General features: G+C 35.5%; 3 protein-coding genes across 3 annotated transcripts; all 3 read right to left on the reverse strand.

The window, feature by feature from the left end:
- Window positions 1-280: 280 nt before the first annotated feature.
- LOC107863994 (spermatogenesis-associated protein 20) lies at window positions 281-6,961 on the reverse strand. Its single transcript, XM_016710226.2, has 15 exons — window positions 6,675-6,961; window positions 5,529-5,601; window positions 5,322-5,343; window positions 5,165-5,243; window positions 5,034-5,066; window positions 4,054-4,202; window positions 3,738-3,894; window positions 3,066-3,306; window positions 2,733-2,974; window positions 2,191-2,454; window positions 2,005-2,115; window positions 1,425-1,649; window positions 1,152-1,355; window positions 882-1,058; window positions 281-788 (listed from the first exon to the last, which is right to left on the reverse strand). The coding sequence occupies exons 1-15, from the start codon at window positions 6,885-6,887 to the stop codon at window positions 603-605; spliced, it is 2,376 nt and encodes a 791-aa protein (XP_016565712.2). The 5' UTR covers window positions 6,888-6,961; the 3' UTR covers window positions 281-602.
- Window positions 6,962-8,457: 1,496 nt separating this feature from the next.
- On the reverse strand, window positions 8,458-17,805 carry LOC107863993 (peptide chain release factor APG3, chloroplastic). The gene is made up of 15 exons (XM_016710225.2): window positions 17,509-17,805; window positions 16,864-16,920; window positions 15,601-15,681; window positions 15,450-15,507; window positions 15,196-15,299; window positions 15,018-15,069; window positions 14,187-14,236; window positions 13,724-13,789; window positions 13,470-13,634; window positions 13,091-13,163; window positions 12,877-13,009; window positions 10,009-10,066; window positions 9,367-9,414; window positions 8,951-9,034; window positions 8,458-8,852 (listed from the first exon to the last, which is right to left on the reverse strand). The coding sequence occupies exons 1-15, from the start codon at window positions 17,641-17,643 to the stop codon at window positions 8,784-8,786; spliced, it is 1,233 nt and encodes a 410-aa protein (XP_016565711.1). The 5' UTR covers window positions 17,644-17,805; the 3' UTR covers window positions 8,458-8,783.
- A 4,138-nt stretch (window positions 17,806-21,943) lies between these two features.
- Window positions 21,944-23,210, reverse strand: LOC124896629. The gene is made up of 3 exons (XM_047408230.1): window positions 22,990-23,210; window positions 22,524-22,590; window positions 21,944-22,348 (listed from the first exon to the last, which is right to left on the reverse strand). The coding sequence occupies exons 1-3, from the start codon at window positions 23,208-23,210 to the stop codon at window positions 21,944-21,946; spliced, it is 693 nt and encodes a 230-aa protein (XP_047264186.1).
- Window positions 23,211-24,169: the final 959 nt, after the last annotated feature.

A 24,169-nucleotide genomic window follows, 5' to 3' on the forward strand; every position in this document is an offset into this window, starting at 1 on the left:
ATATCAAATTCATTATAAATTCATTATATTCAAAAGTAACATAACAAATTTTTTTTAATTCATTATATTCAAAGAATAACATAACAAAATTTTTATTTTATTTATTACTACTAAAGAGATATGCTACACCGAACAAGTAAAAATAAACAAAGAAAATACTTCTTCCTTTTAACAAATCAAGAGAGTTCCATCATACTACATTACTACCTTTTAATATAAAATAACATAGATTAAATACTATATAAAATCAAACTTAGATCTCAAAACTCCAAGAATAAGATTAATTTAATAAAATATACTCCATAATAAGTAGAACTTGTTAAGAGTTATTCCAAGTCCACGTGAGCCAAGTAATATGAAACAATGGATAATAAAGTTCTCCAACACCAGGATTGACTTTACATAAACATTCATTAAACCAACTTTAATGTCTAGCTTTTATCTACATTCCTCCTTTGAACTAATGAACTCGATCAGTTGATCCACAACAACACATAATCAATACAGCAGAACCTTATTGCAACACATATATATACACAACAACCGACCTGTCTCTCCAGATTTTTGCCACTTTATACACTCTTTGAACTACTACTACCATTTTACTGCGAGAGCAACGATTCAAGAGCTTTCGGGTCACAGACTGGAGGACTACATGTGAAGTTTTGGCAAACAAGGGCTATCACTTTGTCGGCAGCAGCATTGTTTTTCGCCATCAGAGCAATATTTCCGTTAGTTTCTTCCCAAAATCCCACCTCTTCCACATCGTAAGGATCAATGTGAATAACCTATTAAGAAACAGTCTCCGTAAGAAGCAAAATCCACCATTGTACAATGTGATATGAAGCGTTCGTTAGCTTCTCTGCATGGAAAATACTTACTGTCTTGTTAGGATCATATGCTGCATGAGCAGCAGCAACCATGTTTTCGAACTCCTCAGAGGACTTCACTCCGACCAGAACTACTTGCTTTCTGGATGGAAAAGCCACCATATCTGCTGCACAGCACATCAGCGGCACAGCAACAGCTGTATCCTTCAATCTCTTCTCGAAAACCGCCTATTAAATGCAAAGATTACAAATTAACTACAACAGTACATAGATTATATAGTCAAATGTAAGGTGCAGAATGTTTCAAGATAAAAGGTGCACCAGAACATGTTCTGCGGTCTCTCTGTGAAGTTTGGATTTGTCACCAGCAACCATAGAGGCTAATCTCACTAGATTAATCACTGAAACAGAATTTCCCGAAGGCTCAGCCCCATCATGATCTTCTTTCACACGTAGAAGAACAGAAGGATCTTCCCCAGTTGTGCTAAAGTAACCTCCTCCGGTTTTGTCGAGAAATAACTCGTCCTGCATGAAATAGTTCAACAGTAATAAGAACTTGTCCTGCTCAACCAGAAGATCCTAAATTTTCCTTACCTGGGTCTCCTGAAGTTCAAGTGCCCAGCCCAACCAGAAAACTGAACCACCGAACTCGTAAAGATCCAGTAGACCTGCTATTAAAAATGCATAATCATCTAGAAACCCAGGTGCTTTGGAGGGACCATTCCTGAAGCTATGCTGCAGCCTGCGCATCTGTTCATTATAAAGGTGCTTCCTAATAAAATATGCAGCTTTCTCAGCGACATCCATGTACTCCTTGGGCTGAATATGACGAGCAAAAGCAAATTAAGCAGGCAAACAACAACAAAAGCAATGTGCAACCAACAATACCTAATCTAGGACATCAATTTGACTAAACGTATACCCAAGATACTTTGCAATAACGAGAGTTTGGAACAAATAAAAGTTAACTAATGGACATACACAAATTCATTGACGCAGATCTTGATTTAAGACGCAGAGTTGGAGGACAATGAGGATCTTTATTTCATTAAACATACTGAAATTAAGTGCATAACAAAAATTTTACCACCACCAGTCTACAATTTTCCACATCTTCTGAGGATATACAAGTGTCACAGATTTATCAGAGAATAACCTATCTCTGAAATCTTACATTGGTGCCAGCCACTGGAAAGTAGAATCTTGTTCCCACTGGTTCTCCCTTCAGGATTTTTGACGCCCTCGCGAGAGATGAAATCACTAGTCCGTTCCACGATACAATAACCTACAATAATAGATCACTCATCACACTGAACATAATGAAAGATTAAATAAACACACTTGCGTAAAAATAATATACCTTATCATCCAGATGTGGTCGGGGACGTTTCGACCTCGCATCAAAAAGTTCTCGTCGAGCGTTCCCCAGGATATCAAGATACTCCTCAATAGGCAAAGCATGTTTTGATGCCATTGCAGAGGTACTACTTCTTTCTATCAGCACGTTTTTGTCCTCGAATTCATTATGTGGATCACTCCTACTTGAAAGATCACAATTACCTGAGGGTTTTATATAGTAGTGATCCTTGACAAGCGTTGCATGCTCGCCCACTATGTTGTCAACCTTCAGAAAGATATAACCAAGTCAAGGTAACCACTCAAGCTCAACGCTGGCAGAAAATTGTGGCACAATAACAGAGCTTTCTCCAAACTATAAATATATGCAACATTAGGAGCAGATATCAAAGCACAATATGAGCCAGAGGCCAATTATTTCATATATGCAGTCAAGAAGATGTTAAGCCAACACAGATTTATACATGTGCAAATACCCGAAGTTTAAACAGCAAACAAGAAATGATACTTCTTCAAAATTAGATGGTAAAAATAATCAAATCATACCTCAGTACTAGTCCAGACATAGAAAGCACCCTCCTTTTTCCGTGAGGCACCTTCAGATTCATAACTATCAGCATCTTCTGCTGAAAATATTTCACCACTTGGTCCAATCATATCCCTTCTCAGGTAGTCAAGTATATCACGAGACAAACTTGAATAAAAGACATCCTTTGTGATACAAAAAGCATCCAGATAGACATTAACAAGTTGACCTTGATCATATAACATTTTCTCAAAATGTGGAACTGCAGGATGCAGAAAAGAAAGTCATTAATTGAACAACAAAAATTGGATTTAAAATTAATATCAGAATAAATACATAAATATTTAGCTCACCATGCCAGCATTCATCCACACTGTATCTGTGAAAACCACCGCCAACATGATCATGGATACCACCCCTCGCCATACATTCTAAAGTGAACAAGACCATTTTTAGAGCATTCTTGGCTTCACTTGTTTTTCCAGTCTCCCTAGATCTCTTTGAGTTGTAAAGCATCAGCTGCATCTCAACTGGCCTAGGAAATTTGGGTGCAGAGCCAAAACCACCATATTCTGAATCATAGGTTTCTGCTAGCTGCAGCAAATGTAGGGTACATGGGGAAGTCAGACCATCATCATTAACAACAATAAATATATTGGGAATCGAATTAACTAATCCTTAAGAGTAGCATTCAGAGATAGTTAAATTTCAGGAACATGCAAAGATGCCATATGATCAAGTCTTAAACAGAGAGACTTAGTACCCTGAGGTTTGCAGGTCAATTACACAGAGAAAAAGGAGAATATTTATCATGAAAAAAATGAAGAATTCTGAAGAACTTAAAAATATAGGAATAGCAGCAGTAGAGAAGAGATATGACAAGGTAGCAGGTGTCTCGAGAGCATCAAATGCTGTTTTTTTTTCCGTTTTAAACTCCAACCCAAGTTGCCACATATCCAAAGACGACTCAACAAGAAATATACCCATCCAGAAAAAAAAAAAAACAAATTTGCAGAAAATCTTACATGATCAGCACATTTATGCAGTGCAGTTTGCAGAATCTCATCTGAGAGCTTATTTAACGTTGAAGTTGCTGCCAAGGCTTCTGATAATTGTTCTATTGCAAAGGCCCCACTCTGGACAAGCATATCTCTCTTGCTGTTCCATGCTTCCTTCACTTTCCTAGGCATGATGATGAAGTACACAGGAATATACTAAGAAGTTTGAATTGAACGTTGATAGTGCTCAACATCATTTGAGCTTAAGAAATGGCATGCATACTTGCAGTGGAGGAGAAGTTTATGTTGAACAACTTAATCTGAAAGTACAGAATGAACATACCTAAGTATAGTTTTAAATCCCGGCCTTCCATATTTGTCTTCTGGAGGAAAATAAGTCCCACCCATCAACGGCTTCAAATCAGGTGAAAGGAAGGCACTTAGTGGCCAACCGCCTCCACCATATAAAGCTTGCACATATGTCATGTACACCTGAGAGAGAACAAAATTGAGCTACTTGAAGCAGATAGCATCACTAGTGGCATACCGAAAATCAAACAATTACTGAGGAACCAAGTTTAGTCAATGAAATGCCAATCTAATTATGTTGCAAAGCCTCATGCTTTCAGCATTTGTACATCAGATAACCAAGAAAGTAATAACAGCAAGTTACTTGCAACAAGCAAGTTCCCATAAGTAAGATTGCCAAAAGACACCAAGAGCAACACTAAGCATAACCCCATGAACACATGTAGGGCTAGGAGTCTCATGTAGTCATTGCTTCCATTTGGTTGTTTCTTTCTCGTTATTGATAGAGGCAAGGCCTAGAAAGCTGATGTCTACTAGTTGGTAGTTAAGAGGACTCTTAGTACCTGGGAGGTCTTAGCTACTTGTGTGGGTACACCAAAGAAGGTTGACAGTAACACTTCTTTGGCCACTAGATTTTATTTGTTTAGTCATTCAAATAGTGACGGATATTTTTAGCTGTGCAATATACACCTCATGGATCTAGCTTTCGACAGACTAAACAAAAGAGAAGATTGGCCAAAACTCAAAAGAACATCTAAATAAGTATATGAGAAGAAAATAGAAAAAGAAGAGAGATGGAAAATATGAGGAATATAAAATAGTTTAGAAAGCTACTCCTACGTGGAAAGGCCTCATTTCTTTCATATGAAAGCTGGCTGGTATGTTCTCATATTCACAAAAGGAAGATAAAATAACAATGCAAGTTCAACCAGAATGATTTGAAATCCAAGAAACCAATTCAAAAGAGAATCAACTAGAAATGCGACTTGCGCATGATTCTGTAAGAATTTTTACCGTATCAACATCTGGACGCTCCTCTCTGTCAACCTGTCCACATACAAGTAAAGGTAACAAAATGTCTATTAGTCCAAATATTATAGATAACTAGCTATATGTAGCGTAAAGCATAAAACTTTCAGATTCACCTTGATGCTAACAAACCAATCATTTAGCAATTTGGCAACTTCTTCATCTTCAAAAGATTCAACTTCCATAACATGACACCTTATCAACAATAAAAGCATTAGTCTTCCACTAGATTTATTTCTAGAACCTTTCCAAGTAAAATATCGAAAAACTTACCAATGACACGTACTGTAACCAACTTCAAATGTGACATGACAAGCACCACAAGATCCACGAACAAATAGAACATAGCGTTAAAAGATGTCAATACTAGTGACTTAGCGTTTAGGAAGTCGGAATTGAACAGTTTGGAATACTCTAATCGAGTTAAAGGACTACAAGAAATAAATACGAGTAATAAATGAAACACAAAAAGTTACTGACTTGATAAAAAGATTGGGACATCTCTTTTGCGAGCTTCAGCAAACGCTTCCTCACCCCATGGATACCAATCAACCTTCCCAAGCATGAATAAAGAAGAAACTTTACTAGTACATAAATAAAAGGCACAAACTTATTTGTTCTTTTAGTAATCAGAGTTGGAATGCAAATTAAATTTACATCAAACATGAATGTCACTATCAACTACCCCTCAATCCCAAATCCAATTTAGATTGGGGCACTAATCATTATTCCACTATTTCTATAAAGGATTACTAGGATTTTTTATGAGAGATGCAAGCATCAAGGTTAAAATGAAAATCTTAAAGCAGTAGACTCATCCTACAACTAAAGTATTAACATTTAGATTCTTTTCACAATATTATAACAAATTAAATGGGTTGATTTCTTGGACGGTTACTCAACTAATAACTATTATCTCATAAGGTCAGCTTTCTTCTTGATTCCAATTTTCTTCAACAAAAAAGATGACTTTCTGAGAAAATAATTATATTACTCCATCCGTTTCAATTTGTCTGTCGTACGTTCCCATGTTCCCTTTCAATCAGTTTCAAAAAGGGATCTCTCTCTCCTTTTTAAGCAACTATTTGATTTCAATTTTCCACTTGGAATGTTTCGTACATTTTGATATATTTTAGTATATTTTATTTAAAATATTTTGATTTCAACTATTTGATCTCTCTTTCTTTTACTTTCTTTTTAAACTCCGTGCTAAATCAAAACCACACAAACAAATTGAAACGAAAGAACTAAGTCAGTTTGGTTGGGAAACAAGTTGTCCGATCCGGGATTAGCTATCCCGGGATTAGTCATCTCAGAGGAATAAAAATAACACTACAATCTAGGCTTGAGTTATCCTAAAATAACACTTTATATTAAAATAATTCCGGGGTCGTTTGGTTTCTGAAATAAAATAAAGGACTACTTTATTTCATGTTTGGTGTGAGCTAATAGTTAGTAGCAATATTGATGGGATAAGTTAACACATCCAGGATAACTAATACCAGATATTATCCCGGAATAACTCTTTCCGAACCAAACGAGCCATCAAATAAACTCTAAAATACATATTACTACTCCTTAGAGAAATAAAGAATTAATTCAATTCATAGTAGTAGTATATAATACCGGATTATGAGCATGCTGGAGAAGGTAAGGACTATGTTCAGAGGCAAGACGATTCGTATATTTATATGTCTTGGATGATGACTGTTGTCCTTCAGCCATGGAAAACACACTAATTGGTCGACTAAAAAAGGGCAATTTGATGGATTTATTGAAAAAACAATAGGAGGAGCGAAATGATGAGGATGGAGAAATGAAGAAGAGTCTAGTGAGCATAATAGATTATTTATTTATTTATTTATTTGGAGAAAAGAAAGAATTTGGTAGAGAATTGGATCGGTGAATATGCTAATCTTGACAAGTGTGTTTGGGTTTACTTGTTGGGTGATAGATTGACTAGCTAGTTTGGCACGTGGCGGATTGTGAACAAATTTGCGGCTGCGGCTAAACGGTGCTAACACTGTCCACAATGCATTTATCTTTTGGTTTTGTTTCTGCTGAACTTTGTATATTTCGATTTATAGGGGTAAAAAATTAAAAACACTCTCAAAGATAATTTGATTGATCTAAATTGAATTCCAGATATTTTTATCATTATAAATTAATTTAAATCATTTCAAGTTATAAAAATGTAATTAATAGAAAAATTGAGTCATGAAAATCGAAATGGCAGAAATACTTTTTTTTTTTTTTTTTTTTTTAAATTTCATTTATAATATTTAAATTCAAATACAATTTTGATGCTTTGGTCTCAGTTCTATTTTTCAAAAAATCATTTCATCATGATATTAAAAATGAACAATAAGTTTATCGTTCGTTTTCTAGTGACTAGTGAGTGACTTATAAAATTTGGCCAAAATGTTTTTTTTGTGATGACAGAACAAAGTAAAATAACTTTTTGATAACAAAAATAAAAAATAAAAAAATAACTTTTGTGTAATGACACCAAAATTAAAATGACCATACATGAAATTTACTCCTTAATCAAACTATGTCATGTAATACGATAGACGGGACACTCATATCATCTTTTTTCATTCAATGGAAGACTGTAGCCAAGGTAGACGGAAATCTCATTGTTTGTCTCATTATCAAATATCAATGTTATGAGACAAATTTCTTTGCTTTCAAATGATTCTCAACTTTCACATTAAAACTTTGGCCAATTCGACTTGGTTATGTTTGGTCTATAAGTGCATTCTTTTAGCCGGTATGATAAACCAGACATGAAAATCAAGTAAACATGGGGTCATACATAAATTGAAAGTTTGAAACTACATACTATTAAATTGCAAAACATATCTTCTTATTGCACCCAGATGGTATTGAAAATCACTCCCGTCTCTAAAGGTGCTTGTGCACTTCACGACTTTCTTATGTTATGTAGTTCAAAAAATTGAATTTAGCTGTCAATCCTAACCAGCAATCTGAAAAACTCTCTTCTTTCTCCAATAATAAGGTAGATCCAGAATTTAAATTTTATGGATTCAACATTCAAGGTTTTTACTATTGAACTCATTATATCTTTAAAGTTATGGGTTCATACCTACTATTTTATTGTCATTTTTATGAAATTTTACACAAACTTATACTCTGCAGCAAAGACACTGGGTTCAAATGAACCGGTATAGGCATGCTACATCTGCCTATGATTCAGTGCCAATACAAACGAAAACTACCTCGAAGTGGAAGGGCCAGTATAGAAGTTAGAAGTAGCTAGCCTATAGTAGTCGGTCTAACCAAAGCCTCATTTTATCGCGAAAGAAATCATAAGAGAAAAAAAGGTAAAGAAGAAGAAATCAAGAGACAGATAAGAAAAATATCAGCGTTAAAAGTAAGGGAAGTATGCACAAGCAATATATTGATTTTCAAATTGATGAGAAAAATATGCACAATGATACATTAATTTTCAATAACGAAACTTCTTGTTGAAATGTTCTGTAACATTTAGAAGCTAAGTTCCTAGACTGGCGATCTTAGAGAGCTCCCGATTGGCACACTAGATTTCCTCATTCTTTTGTAGTAATCCTAAATTGACAAATATACTATCGAGAATGATATCTTACAGTGCATTTAAACAATGCTGATTCGCGGATTTATCGGGGATTTATGCGAGAGGTGTTCCACGAAGGAAGAAATGGAACTTCTTACGAAACAAAGGTCTCAAATTTGTCAAGCAGGTGCACTGGTAGATTCAGCAAGTTCTTGCAGCAACTCTTGTTGCTCCAAAGTAGCACAAGACTGCACAAAGACGAAATTAGCATTGACAGTCTTAATGGGAATTCATGTTATCCCCGCCCTCCAGGGGATCCAATAGCTACTTTGCAAAAGTAACATACCTGAACAGCCGTCTCAATGTCACCCTCAAGAAACGTCATAAGCGGAAAGTTCATTTTTAGCCGATGATCAGTCACCCTATTGTCCTGCGAATAATGAAGGAAAGAGATACGAATGATGAAAAGATGGGGCACAGGGGTGGGTAATCCAAAATAAAACTTTAGGCACCAGTCAGAATATTTCAAATGAATGCAGAAACACGAGTTTGCTTCATTTGTACCATCACCTCTTAAAAAATAATCAGGAAAAACACAACCTTGAAAGTTTTCCATATTCAGTGAAAATACTTGTTTCTAGGAACCAAATGCAGTTTGAGATTATGGTAGAATATTATACCACCATAATCATTAATTGGATGCCAAAAGTTTCTTTTCCGAAATAATATACTTTTCAGATCAAGGCATTATGGCTTAATTACCTTGTAGTTGTATGTCCGAATTTTTTCTGACCGAGCACCAGTACCTACCTGTCAGTGCAAAATATAAATAGTCTAATCAGGAAAATTGAAAAGATAACTTGTCCTTGTGCTCTTTAATCTAATACGGCAATTTAAGAGATCATAAGGCTTAAAATTGACCATGTCAAAATGTTGTCAACTTGTTCACGCTATATTAACTCAGGAAACAACTATGATGCTTACGGGTCAATTGGTCTTGTGGCTCATTACAGATTTTTTTTAGTCTTATGTCAAATCTCCCAAGATATTTTTCTTTTTACATGTAAGAGATCCGAAATAAAAAATACGAGATCTTTGCAGGGTCATTTTCTTCCATTCAAATTGTAAGGAACCATTTCCTCCACATTTACTTATCTGTCAATGATACTATATCAATATGAAAGGATCGCAGTAGCAAAGGTATATATTAGATGATCGGTACGTAGATATATGCACGCTACTTGAAGTTGGGAACATATTGATATGGTCCGTATGGATATCATTGCAGATAGATCATTTAAAAGGAAACCTAAAATCTATTGTCGAGCATGTTAATGTGAGTTTGTTCCCTTCCTACTGCATTATAAGTATACTAATTCAACGATGTGACGGCAATCATCTTACCTGTGATTTTCTCTGATTTCTTATCAACTCTTGCTGCTCCCTAACCTTAATCTCATACCTGGAAGAATGTCAAAAGTCACACTCTGTGCACAAATATAGTAATTGCAAAAAGTCCTGAACATAGTAAATATTTACACAAACACCACCTTGTGTTAGCATAAGGAAAAAGCATATATAGGAGTAAATAACAAAAAGGGACCAATTATAAAGAGGATGCATATATAGAAGGGTATAAACTGTCCAAGGCTCTTCAGCCTAGACAGTTATCTGATGAATTTTCGGACCCACAAGATATTGGTTCTAATTCACTGGCAGATAATGCTTGTCCGAAACTCATGATTATATTTCCTTGCAGTAAGATTATGTAGAAATTCACATATGCCTATGACTTATCTTAAAAATAGAAAAATGATGAAGATCGACTAGAAAAGGAATGACACAGTTATCATCTGCTCTTGAACAATTTTCCTTCCAATGGTTGTCTTGATTGATATTTTCCTTCAGTGATTCTCTTGATTTATTATTGATCACGGGTTCTATCAGCCAGTGACCAAAATTTTGACAACCTCAAATCACATAGTTTTGTGGACTTCAAAGCGATGGAAGTGTCAAACCATATGATTTGTAAAAGTAGTAACAATTGAATTCAAGTATAAAACACTTCCAAAAGATAAAAGGCAAACAATATTACGATAGACCTTTATGGTTCATCTGAAACTTTTCTGATCCACAAGCATTGCTTACACAAATGTGTGTTTGTTTGATGCATGAGAGACTTAAAAGTTAGTCAATATCAGAGTGAAACATTTTAACCTGGAGCGGCCACGTGCTTATCATTGTCATAGAACATAGCCAAATAACAACTCTTCCTTAATCATGCAGGCATCTTTAGTTCATAATGTTATAAATGGCAAGGTTATCAGAGATAATGAACATATACCACATGCTTAATAAAAAACGTATCTAACATGGTGTTGAAAATTGATTTAGTTGCTGCAGTAAATTTTAGTTAATAAGTTGTTTAGAATTTTAAATTTTAGATTAGGTTGTTTTAGTTGTTGCTTCGTTTTTGGCATTTCTATATTCTGAAATAGTTCGCCAATTTAGTGCTTTATTTGTCGAGTCAATCTTCCTGGAGAAGATTTGAAAAGGATTTCCCGAGCATGGTTGAGATCAATGTGAAAATAAGAATGCCGAATCCACATTCTTTGGAAACAAAAGACCCCAAGCCTGCGAGTATTATAATCTTATAAGGAGATTACTAGAGGAGAGCGATCATAGGATACTCTAGGCAAATGGTCGACTCTGGTGGAAGCAAAACGGCTTTTATATAGAAGCGGGCAGTCCCCATTCAAAAGGATTCTATCTAGTCTGGCCCAGATGTTGATGATATTGTAATTACAGGTAGTGGACAGAAATTGTTGACCTGAAACAGTATTTTAGTAAACACTTTTTTACCAAGAATCTTGGAAAGCTTGGATACTTGCTGGTTATTGAAGTAGCAAGATCAAAGGCGGGAATATCACTTTATCAAAGGAAGTATGTTACACACTTTTTAGAGCAGACTGGATTGTTGGGAGCAATGTGGATACTCCTATGGATCCGACTTTGAAATTCAGTAAGGATGATGGCCTGCTCTTTGAAAATCCAGAGACGTATAGACGTTTGGTTGGGAAGCTTATCTATGTGACTGTAACGCGACCAGATCTAATCCTTGCTCTTGTAGTGGTTAGTCAATTCAGGCAGAATCCAAGACTAGATCACTGGGCTCCATTTTACCCCATCAGGGCTACCTTTTTCAACCCGTGCTTATTTTCAAAGCATAGGGCTATTTTAAACCAAAAAGATGTCAAGCAACAGTCTCTCTTTGAATGCCTCAAAAATTTTCACTGACAAAAACTGTCTAATTTGGTCGGTGAAGAAATCATATCTTGAAACCTATCTTGTGATGTTTTGAGGGATAAAAAAAACTTACAACAGTTTGCAAAGCCTATGAAAGTACTTTCAAACAAGACAAGATTGTTGATGGTGTTTTCCAGCAAAAAATCAAAAGAAAGAAGAGAAAGATCAATATCAAAAAGAAAAAGTGCAAGTTCAAAAAAATTGAAAAATTCAGCATGCACTGCCAGAGCAAAAATTGAGAATGAGCAGTTTTTTAAATTGCAGTAACTAAACCAATGGAGGAGTGTTGAATTGATTTAGTTACTGCAGTAAATTTTAGCTAATAAATTGTTTAGAATTAAGATTAGTTTGAATTTTAAATTTTAGATTAGATTGTTTAGTTGTTGAGAAATTTTAGGTTTTTGAATTTTAAATTATGTAGATTTTTTTAGGTTGGCTATTTAAAGCCCCATAATGTTCAATAAAATTATTGAAAGCTTATTGAAAGTTATTCAATCCATTGAGAACCATTTTAACCCCGTTTTTGCTGCCCCATCTTTTTTTTTTTAAAAACCAACACATGGGCAGTCATGTAAAGTTGTGATTTCACTCTTAGACTAGAGATGAAGGTGCTTAGAGATGAAGGTGCTCTAAGCAGTGAAATTTTTTGACATGCAAACAAAATTATTCCGCAGAATTGAAGTAAACATCCAGAGTCCAGACACTGACATTGTGGGCAGCTAAAACACCAGAAACTTTTCTTTATAGGATTTATAGCACGGTACTTCAGGGTCATATCAGTAAGTGAGTCATTTCTTAAGTCAACCTATTTAATTGCTTTCAGAAGAGGTCAACAATATAAGCAGGGGCTTCTTGTCTAATCCATAGGACTAAGTTGAGCAATTCCGTTTGTTATCTTTTATTTTTATCAAAAAGTTGAGTAGCTCCATCAAGCGAAAATCTGATATGTGAATCAATGTCCCTTACAATTTTGCTCTCAATAGTTGGAAAGCACGATTCTTGTTTTTAAGCTGACTCCTTTCTTCAGTACAAAATATTCTAATTCCCGTTGGCTTATGGTAAAGATCAACTGCTGTCTCTACCTTGTTAACATTCTGCCCTGCATAGGATAATCATGCATTAATATATGCATGTCAATAAGTACAAAAAAAGGTCATGTGTAGGGAAATGTAGTCTGTACCTCCAGCACCGCCAGAACGCGCTGTTGTTAGTTCTATATCCTTTGGGTCGATTTCCACATCAACTTCATCAGCCTGAAACCAGATAATATATCAAGGATGAAACCAAACGAAATAACAACTGCACAATAACAGGGAACTCAAAAGATCTGGGGATACTTGGTGGAAAATAATCAAAAAGAACATAATGAAAACACTAGGAAAAATAGGAAGTCTGGTGATCAACAACAACTTGGCTATACATGGTGATTTAAATGATGTGGCAAGTTATGTGATTACTACAACGATGACCTTGCAAATAGTACAATTACATAAAAAAGATGGCCACATTGAGCTAGACTAAATAGCAGAGAATTTTGAGTAAACACATGAATAACTAACCTCTGGCATGATAGCAACTGTTGCAGTCGAAGTGTGAACACGGCCTTGAGTTTCTGTTAGCGGTACGCGTTGAACTCGATGAACACCAGATTCATATTTCAATTTACTATAGACTCGGTTGCCTTTGATCTCCATCACATATGTTTTAAATCCTCCTTTTTCGGCCTTGACGATATTAAGTAGGTTAGATAAGAAATTATTACCTTCTAGAAAATGAAAATACAGATGTCAATTAGAATTTAGTACATATTTACCTCGGAACAAGAGATTGGAGCAAACTTCCAAGAGTTCCGTTCACTGTACTTCTGATACATACGCACCTAAACAATATCAAAGTGAAGAAGAAATAAATGTGTCACGTCATGAGATCTCAGTTCTTCATTTCACGAAATTGGAAAAGCAAAAACCACTTCTGTCAAAGCTTGGTGGATGAAAGACACTGTAAGACTCTAAATAGGTTGCTGCAATGTAACATTGACTAGGACATGTCAAGTCACGTTTATTTATTTCTAAACTGTCAGCAAACTATTGCACTTTGAACCCGCAAATGCCATATATTATAAAACAACATATACTGTTTAACACATGTCACTGTTACTAGTACTAAAAGTTTAATGAACAGAGAGATTAAACATGTTTCTTTTTTTTTCCGCAATATCTGAAGAAGTATCAAATTATATAGGAGAATCCAGAAGGACTAAGGGAACATGTACCTACAAGATCACCAGCCCAAATTCCAGCCTCATCCCCACCAGCACCTGCCCTGACTGAAATACAGAAGAGTTAAAATGCCTATACCCAAAATCAATGCTTATTGTGACAAAATAACTTAACTAATCATTTAGAAGTGAGAGAATTCAAAATTAAACTGGCAACCCTTGAATTTCAATATTTGTAGCTATTGATGCGCTAGAATCTAAAGAGAAAATCACGCCACATCCAAAGATTTATAACCTGGTCAACTATTATAGGACTTGCAAACAACAAGATTCTATCAACCTGAGTCGTGCTCGATTTCATCAGATCTGCAATAACATAAATGTAAAATTCCATGTGACCATTTAAAGGGATACATGATGATAGCATGTACTCCCCCAGTCACGTTTCAATTGACTTACCACTTTATCATCTCCCAAAAATATGAGCAATCTCCTATACTGGGAAAAATAATTTCCTCCAACAAATTTATATATAAGTTGGTACTAATTTATATCAACTCAAATTTTATGTGAATCTTTTGATTAACATTGCCACTCTCTCACATTCAAAACACTTCTCTTGAACACTGCGAAAACCAATCAAGGTCAATGAATTTTAGTGGCGACGGATTAAAAGGATCTGTAAAATTATCTTTTGTTCCACTTCCAAATATCTCAAGAAATGCCTCATCGTTTTTACATCTGCTCATAAGTTCCTACGAGAAATTTACATTATTATAATCTGGATCATTTAAGTGTTGTTTGGAAATCATGAATCGAAACTAAGATGCAGAGCAGATAATTCTACAAACGGATTAAGACAATAAGGCAAAGTAAAAGAAAAATATACCTTCAAGCATTATATTCCTAGCATCAAGAGGGTCACTTGGAAGGAGCATTAACTGCCATCATGAAGAATATCAACATAATCCCACAAAAAATCCTTAAAAACAGTAAATACGAGACTATCTGGGAACTGAAATAAGATACATAATATAAAAATACTTTCTCTGAAGAACAACAATAACCTTAAACTTCTGCTCTAGCTCTTTGATTTGTTCTGTCAAGGATTCAATCTCAGAAGCTACCATCTCAGCCATGTCCTCGTCAGTGCCAGCTTCTTTAGCTAATGCTGCCAGGAATAAAAGAGGTTGTGACGTATATGTACAGAAACTACTACAAACAGCAGCAGTCTAATGAAAACATGGAGGGAGAGCTAGCACATGGCAATAAAAAGTCTTTTCAGGAAAATGCTAGGAGTATCATAAAAGTGGATGATAACCTTTTGCTTCTTCCAATTGCTTCTCACAATCCTTGAATTTCCTGTATATTAACACGACCTAAATCAAAGACAGGCAAAAAAAGTGAATAAAATAGAATGTATCTTGTCAATGGTAAAGAAGGAGACGAAAAATGACAGTTTAGCGAGTTACTTCATCAAGCTCTGACATTGACTGTGCCAGCTTCTGATATTCACTTGGATTTGAGACAACATCTGGATCAGCAAGCTTAACCTGAAAGTAACTCAGTCTCTTGTTCATCCCACATTATCTAGAAAATATTTAGAAATTTGACAACAAATTATATAACTTAACACTTTGAACCAGCCAAATAGGAGATCTGTCTCAAATAACCAAGAACCTCATTCACCCCATCTTTCTGTTATAACTGTTTGAATAAATTACACGTGTCCAATAGTACCAAAAGGCTTATTAACAAAATCATAAATGCAAACTTAAGGTCCAAATCACTGTCCGCTCCATTTAACAAAATATTCTACCTAACCATGTTATGGTCAAACTGAGCCTAGGTCTAGCAAAGCCAACATATTCGCGAAGACACTTCACATGAATACGTCAAGAAGACCATACTACAACGTTTATCGAATTAATTGGTCTTGCCAGTTTCCCCTGTATGTCAAAAAATCATTTTGATATATCAGGAAATTGTGCCTAAATGCCAGACAAACATGAATCCTCTATATCCTTTTTGCTTAATTCAGACCAAATATTTGATTTCAAAAACTAATCTTTATATCCATGTCTGATTTTTATTCATCTATTTAAACAAGGCTTAATACATAGAGAGCCCCTTGAACTTGCCATGATATTTCATTTAGTCGAACTAATCCCTGTTTCAACTGCACATCTCAACTCCTAATGAAATGTTCCAATTAGACACTTTCAATTCATATTTTGAAAAAACTTTTGCATGTATTTTCATTTGTTTATTAGATAATTAAGTTATATGTCATCTCATTTATAACTGTATGCATCAACCTCAAGTAAAAAAATGCCTGAGGTTTTATTAGCTTATTGAGGCGAATGCATAGAAATGACATATTTTATGAGGTTAATTTAACAACCTAATAGACGAATGAGAACACAAGCGAAAGATTTTCAAAACTTGAACTGAAAATATCTAGTTAAACATTTTATTAGGAGTTAAGGTGTTCAGTTGAAACATAGACTTAGTTCGAGTGTTTAAGTGGAATATCCTAACAACTTTAAGGAGCTGGTTATGTATTAAACCTTTAAACAAATGTTAGGTTTATCCTGTAAACCTATTGATCCTTTTAAGGAAAACTAATTTTCACTTTGCAAATCCAGAAGGAGAGTAAACAGAACTGAAAATTCAAAATGAAAATAATAAATTCTTCGAAGTTCAAAAAGCATAGGAATCAATAAGATGCTTACCGACAATTCTTTCCATGTTTTCTCAGCTGATTCAAGTTTTGTAATCAGATAAGGTTCCTGCAATATACCACAATCAGCATTAAAAATGATTACAATTTACATCACAAAACCTCAAAACTGCAATTTTCAATTGCAGTATGATTATTCACTAAAAATGAATTCCAAAATTTACATCCATTAGCATACATGTATTACTGATAACAAAAATATAGAAAATATTCTTTTATTTTTTGTTCTTCGTTTTGACTTTCATTCTACATTAACAATATAGCCCGTGTAGTCCCACGAGTGAGGTCTGATGAGGGTGGGTAGCATATACGTCAGCTTTACCCCTACCTTGGGTGACGGAGAGACTATCTCGACTTTTGGCTTAATTTTACCTTTTTAGCTTAAATATAAGTGCTTAAAAACACTTTTTTGTTTTACTCAGACACTTGAAAGTGTTTAAAAGCTATTTTGACTTAAAAAACATTCAAAATAGTAAAGCATACTTAAGAAAGAAGTGACCAAAACAATACAATAGGATAAAACGAATTGCAAGGGATAATATATAGTTTGTATATTGTCTTCATTCTAATTATTTGCTCTATCGCTGTATTGATTTTGTGGGTTAAAATAGATAGGTATTCGTAAAATAGTACGGACCGCCATGCAGATGATTCTTCTTCGGTTGGAGGGAGGTAGAATGAAAGCTGATCGTCCTCCACAACGTCGTCGTATTGAAGAGGCGGTGGAGATTCCGGCGACGGCGAAGCCTGTATTAGCTAGAGTAGTATTCATGGTGTGTTGGAACACTTTGGCGCTGTGTAAGATTGAATGGATAACAGAGTTCCTTGGAGAGAAACCCGGGAATATAGCGTAGAGGAAATGGATATTTGGACCTGCACAGACTTATAGGAGACAAAGGGAGTCCAGTAGCCCACAGCCCAAGTATTGATTGTGGACATGACTCAGTAGCTTTAAGAAAAACTACCTAAAAACTACAACCAAAATTTCTATTCGTGAAAATTATCTTATATATACTTATTAAATTATTCATTGCAAGTTACATGTAATATTCTTAAAAATTTTATCATTTTATTTTTGATCTTTGAATTGTATTTAGGGATGTTAAAAGGTAATTTGAGAAGATTTAGGAATTTTCGAAAAGGATTGGGGGCAATTTTGAAACTTCAAGGCAGTGAGCCTCCGCATTATCATCGCGTCACGGAGGTTATCCTCTGCTATATTGGCATAGTACGGAGGATAACCTCTGCGATATTGGCGTGCCACGTCAAGGTGAAAATTCCATGCAGTTTTGTTTTTATTTACTTGGGGTTAGAGGTTTTTGGTATTTTCATCTTTATTCACGACTTTTAAACATATAAGTAGTCTCATTCCTATCCATTTTCAAAGATCAAATCCCCATATTTCACTCTCAAAACACAAAATTTAAGAACATTCAAGAGTTTCACTGTGCATTCATCATGCGGGCTCCAGACTCCAAATTGATTAGAAATTCTCGTGTGTTTCAAGCATGTATCTCTTCTCCAAACTTTAATTTTACATTATGACATTTAATTGATGGATTTTCATGTGATTTAAATTGTGGGTTTGAAATTGGGTTGAGGGGTTTTGGTTGTTATTGATTTAAGAGAAAAGACATTCCTCCCCCCGCGAACTTGTCCTCCCAACTCACTTTAACACTTAAACTTAAGTTCCGTTTATTTGCCCCCTTAACATCTTTAAAGCGTATTAAAATCCCCCCTTAACTGCTTGCGTGTAAACAAGCGTCGTTGGGCGCGTTAAAACTCATTTTTTTTGTCGATCTAATTTCTTTTAAATATTTATTTAAAGAAAAAAATGCATATATTTATATTAAAAAAATACACTAATATTATATTTAAATATAATAAAAAAAATTTAAAATAGACACCTTTTATTCTTTCTTCTCCAAAATATCAACAATACGCAAATTACTCCATTAACAACCTCAAATTCATTCTCCATCAACACTCTTCTTCAATTTTTTTCATTTTCCTCCATTAACACCATCAAAGAACAACCACAAAGACATTAAATTTAAAAAAATTCTCTATTGAACACTTTTTATTCTTTCTTCTCCAAAACATCCACAACACTCAAATTCTTCCATTAACAACCTCAAATTCATTTTTCATCAACACTCTTCTTCAATTTTTTTCATTTTCCTCCATCAACACCATTAAAGAACATGTCACGCCCCAAAATGATAGTGACGGACAAGAATAGTATACACTTACTCTACAGCCACTTTATGATGTACACGAGTTTATAAGATAATAACGGATAGGATTTTCAATAAGCGTTACATAAATACACGAGGGAGTTACATTAACAAAACTATTCAATACTACACGGTGTCCATGAAGCCTCTAGTCAATTTAACACACTATACTACAAGTGACTAGTGGGCATTAGGCCCGTCATGCCCAACCAGAGACCTATGCATATAATAAAAAAAATACTAGGCATAAACTGGCTCTAGAGAGAGTTGGAGCTCACCAAAATATCACCTGAAACGACGATAGAGCCTAACGTGGACGTTTGCTATCCCGAGGGTCTAAGCCTGAATTGACAAAATATGGTGGGCCCAAGACGTCAGTACATAACCAACATGTACTGGTATGAAAGCAGACAAAATAACAGCTGGACAAATAAAGAAGCTCATATGAGTCAAATGATAAAGTGAAAAACGTATGAGACAACAAATAACACATATACGAGATGAACTACTAACTTATACACCAACCTTATTAGCGTCATGTATATATAATATTTAGAAAAGCATTCATCATAATATAGGACCTATGCTTTTCCTAGGTGATGCACTTATCCTATAAGTCGTACAAATGATTACAAGATAACCTTTCGAAGGCAATCTGAGGCAAATATAAAGCATATATTGCTCACATACTCATTGTTATGATCCCATATGTGTAACTGTAATCGCAGTTTGTATCCAGGTACGCCCCGCCCAGGGGCTCATTATGAGGGTCTGCCCGCAGGCCATATATGCTATATATTGGCTCGAGTCAGGGGAAACTCGTACATAACGTTCCCACTGACTTCAAATACAAATGATGCCACAAAGGCGGGTACGCCCAATGGTTGGGCTTGCTATAGAGGTCTGGTCTCGATCCTGTGCACAGAATCACGTCGAGCGATATGCCAAGCCAAACCTATGTACCCTCCCGTCATTAAATATTTATCAGATAGTGCCTTGGAGGCCTGCAACATATGAATTGCCAAAGTAATCGCTTAGCTAACATATACAGGTGCAACTATGCTATTACCATTTACTCTTACTTCTAACGTGCGATATATCTAGGTTGTGGCCTAAAAACTTCAAGAAGAGAAACTTATGATAGTACGAAAATATCATGGAACTTAACACAAAGGGAAAAATATAGATACTTATAAGCTTGATGGTAGAACGAAGAAATGAAATATAAGGCAATATAAAGATTCTATTCTCGTATTTCACGAGAATTATACTAACATTGACAGGAGGAGGTACATAATGTAGGGTGGTGCCTTAGCAGAGAGGGAAGGTTTAGCTTTACATACCTTAAAGCTTTATTAGCTACGATAGTAATTCGAGCCACAAGTAATTTAACCCGCAATATTGAAGTCTTTAACCTTCCAACCACTATTTCCTGCTATCCAATACGCAATTCACTAGCTACAAGAATAACATATATGTCCATAAGTAATCCGCAGGAGCATTTAGTAACTTATTCCGATAATCTCCACTTATGCCCGAAATTAATTGAACTTCTTATCAAGAATTCGAAGTAAATTCAAACTCTCTCAACTTATACAATTCAAGGGTAAAACTACCCAATCGATAAAAAAAATTCCCAAAAGCTACTCTTTAAACAAAATTCTCCATTTTCTCCCCCTTTTTCATCCATGAACCCAATTCAAGTAGTAGTGCAAAGATACAAATTAAACATCTTCAAGATACTTATTTATAGTCAAATTCAAGAAAAGGGTAGAAAATTTACCTTCTAAAATTCAACCCCAACTTTAGGTTATTGAAGTCGCCCTTCAAAGATCATTTCAAAATTATCATGAGAATTCTTTCCTCCCTTCCTCTTCTAATAAATTCACGGATACCAAGAGAAGGAGATGAAGTCGGGTAGTACTCCAGCTGCCACCTATGTTTTCTCTTAAGGTTTTTATTTTGATTCTCCAAGTTAATAAGGAAAATAAAGAAAACAAAGGAGTAACTTCACTTTTTGGTCTCCTGGAATTAGTTTCCAGTGAACAAGGAAATAAATGGACCCTTTTGTTTAATACTAGATTGAGGACATTATTAAAAGGAGGTGGACCCCACCACTAGCACACTTAAATTACATAATTAACAATACCCTCAAACTCAAGTCCTCCCCTTAAACGCAACAACATACAAATATTGCATATAAATGTTTTCTATTCTAATTACTATCCTTTTGTACCGCAATTATCATTATAAGTCAAAGTTGCAGTTAAGTTGTTAACTTAACTCAAAATTTCCTCGAGGTGCTACAATCTCCCCCACTTAGGATCATTCGTCCTCGAATGATGCTTAAGGCTTACTTTCCATTTTACTAAGATCTAAGACACCCACTAAATCATCTACCGAACTTCGATCTCATTTTATCCTTATTCCATCATAAGACTTTAAAATTTGGCTAACTCTCTAAATTTTCAAAAATTTGGCCAGAGTTTTCTTTGAAAATAGGCCTATCGGATACCTGTCAACCAACCAGAATATATCCAAATGTGCTTCACAGAGCGTCACAACACATATAATACTCAAAAAATAACATACGAGGCTCCACTTGGCCTTAAACTTACGAACAATAGTACACAAGGCTTCTCTTGGCCTTACACGCAATTAAAAAGTCATAACCAACCATGTAATTTACCTTATACTTTGCATCTGCATGTTGTTTTCATGTAAATCTCAAGGCTCATAGGCACAAATCATGTACCTAAACATATCAGGTAAGGATCAGATATAAACAAAATAAAATATAGTAGAAACTAACGATCACATAAAGGAACAAGTAGTTTAAGATAGTTTTTGAATTAAATAAGGGTACTTAGTTTTCATATCCGCTTCTGCTTCCCAAGTGGCTTCTTCTATATTCTGGTTTCTCCGCAGCACCTTTATAGAAGCTATGCCTCTAGATCTTAACTTTCTAACCTGCCGATCCAATATAGCCACAGGGACTTCCGGAAATGATAAGTCTCCAACAAGCTTAATACCCTCTATAGGGATGACACGAGATGACTCTCCTAAGTATTTACGTAGCATAGACACATGAAAGACATGATGCACTGCAACTAACTCTGGAGGTAATTTTAGCTCATAGGCTACCTGGCCAATTCTGCGAATAACTCTATAGGGTTCAATATACCTGGGACTTAACTTACCTTTCTTACCAAATCGCATAACGCCTTTCATAGGCGACACCTTCAGGAACACAAAATCATCAATTTGAAATTCCAAGTCTCTACGTCGCACATCCGTATATGATTTTTACCTACTCTGGGCAGTCCTCAACCGCTCTCGTATGAGTTTAACCTTTTCGACGGCTTGATGAACTAGGTACGGACCCAATTAATGTGTCTCACCTATCTCGAACAACCAATAGGCGATCTACATCGTCTTCCATGTAGATCTTCAAGGGAGCTATGCCAATGCTGAAGTGATAACTGTTATTATATGCAAATTCTATTAAAGGAAAATGATCATCCCAATTACCTTTAAATTCTAGCATGCACGCTCTCAACATGTCTTCGAGTGTCTGAATGGTGTGTTTGGCCTGGCCGTCTGTCTGCGGATGAAACGCAGTGCTAAGGTTCACCTGCGTACCTAAGCTCCTATGGAATGATTTCCAAAACTAAGCTTTAAACGGGGAACCTTTGTCTGAAATAATGGACATCGAGGTCCCATGTAAGCGGACAATATCTTTTATATATAACTTAGCATAATCTTCAGCCGTGCTGGTAGACTTAATAGGAAGGAAATAGGCAGATTTCGTCAACCGATCAACTATTACCCAAATAGAGTCATGTTTTAGGTAAGAAGAAGGTAAGCCTACAATGAAATACATATTCATAGCATCCCACTTCCACACAGGAAGACTAAAGGTTTGAGCTGGGCAATCGGGTCTCTGATGTTCCGCTTTCACTTGCTGATAATTAAAGCACTGTGCCACATATTCTGCTATATCTTTCTTTATGTCATTCCACCAGTAGATTTCTTTAAGACCGAGATACATTTTTGTAGAGCTAGGATGGATTGAATAACGAGAGCAATGAGCCTCAGCCATAATTTATTGTCGCAATCCATCTACATCAGGTACATATAATCTACCTCGACACCTCAAAGTTTCATCACCTGCTAGTTCAAATGCCATGATTCGATGTTGTTGAATTCCTTGTTTATATTGGAACAATAAGGGGTCATCATACTGCCTCTGCTTAACTGATGCCATAAATGACGACTCGACTGTATTAAGTACTACAACACCACCATCTTCGGAATCCAAAAAGCGAATGTCAAGATTGGCCAATTTATGAACATCTTTTGCTACTTCCCGCTGAACAAGTGGCAGATGCACTAGACTACCCATGGATAGTTGACTAAGAGCATCAGCTACAATGTTGCCTTTACCAGGATGATAGAGAATATTGACATCATAATCTTTTAGTAACTCTAGCCACCTCCTTTGCCTTAAGTTCAACTCTTTCTGCTTAAATAGGTATTGAAGGCTCTTATGATTAGTATAGATATCAGCGTGCACTCCATATAAATAATGGTGCCATATTTTAAGCGCGAATACCACAGCTGCAAGCTCTAGATCATGAGTAGGATAATTCCATTTATGTCTCTTTAATTGTCGAGATGCATACGCTATAACTCTTCCATGCTGCATTAGGACGCAACCCAAACCAATACCTAAAGCACCACAATACACCATATATCCATCTGTTCCCTCTGGTAAGGCCAACACTGCGCAGTGGTTAATCTATGTTTCAAATCTTGGAAACTTCTTTCGCAAAAATCTGACTACTGATACTTAACCGCTTTCTGCGTTAATTTGGTCAATGGAGCAGAAATAGTGAAAAAGCCCTCCACAAATCTCCTATAATAACCGGATAGCCCTAAGAAACTACGCACCTTAGTTGGAGTAGTTGGTCGAGGCCAATTCTTCACAGCTTCTATCTTCTAAAAATCCACTCTGATGCCTTCCCCAGATACTACATGACCAAGAAAGGCTACCGAGGT

The sequence above is a fragment of the Capsicum annuum genome, chromosome 3 (genome assembly GCF_002878395.1).
Source record: "Capsicum annuum cultivar UCD-10X-F1 chromosome 3, UCD10Xv1.1, whole genome shotgun sequence".
Taxonomy (NCBI): Eukaryota; Viridiplantae; Streptophyta; class Magnoliopsida; order Solanales; family Solanaceae; genus Capsicum; species Capsicum annuum.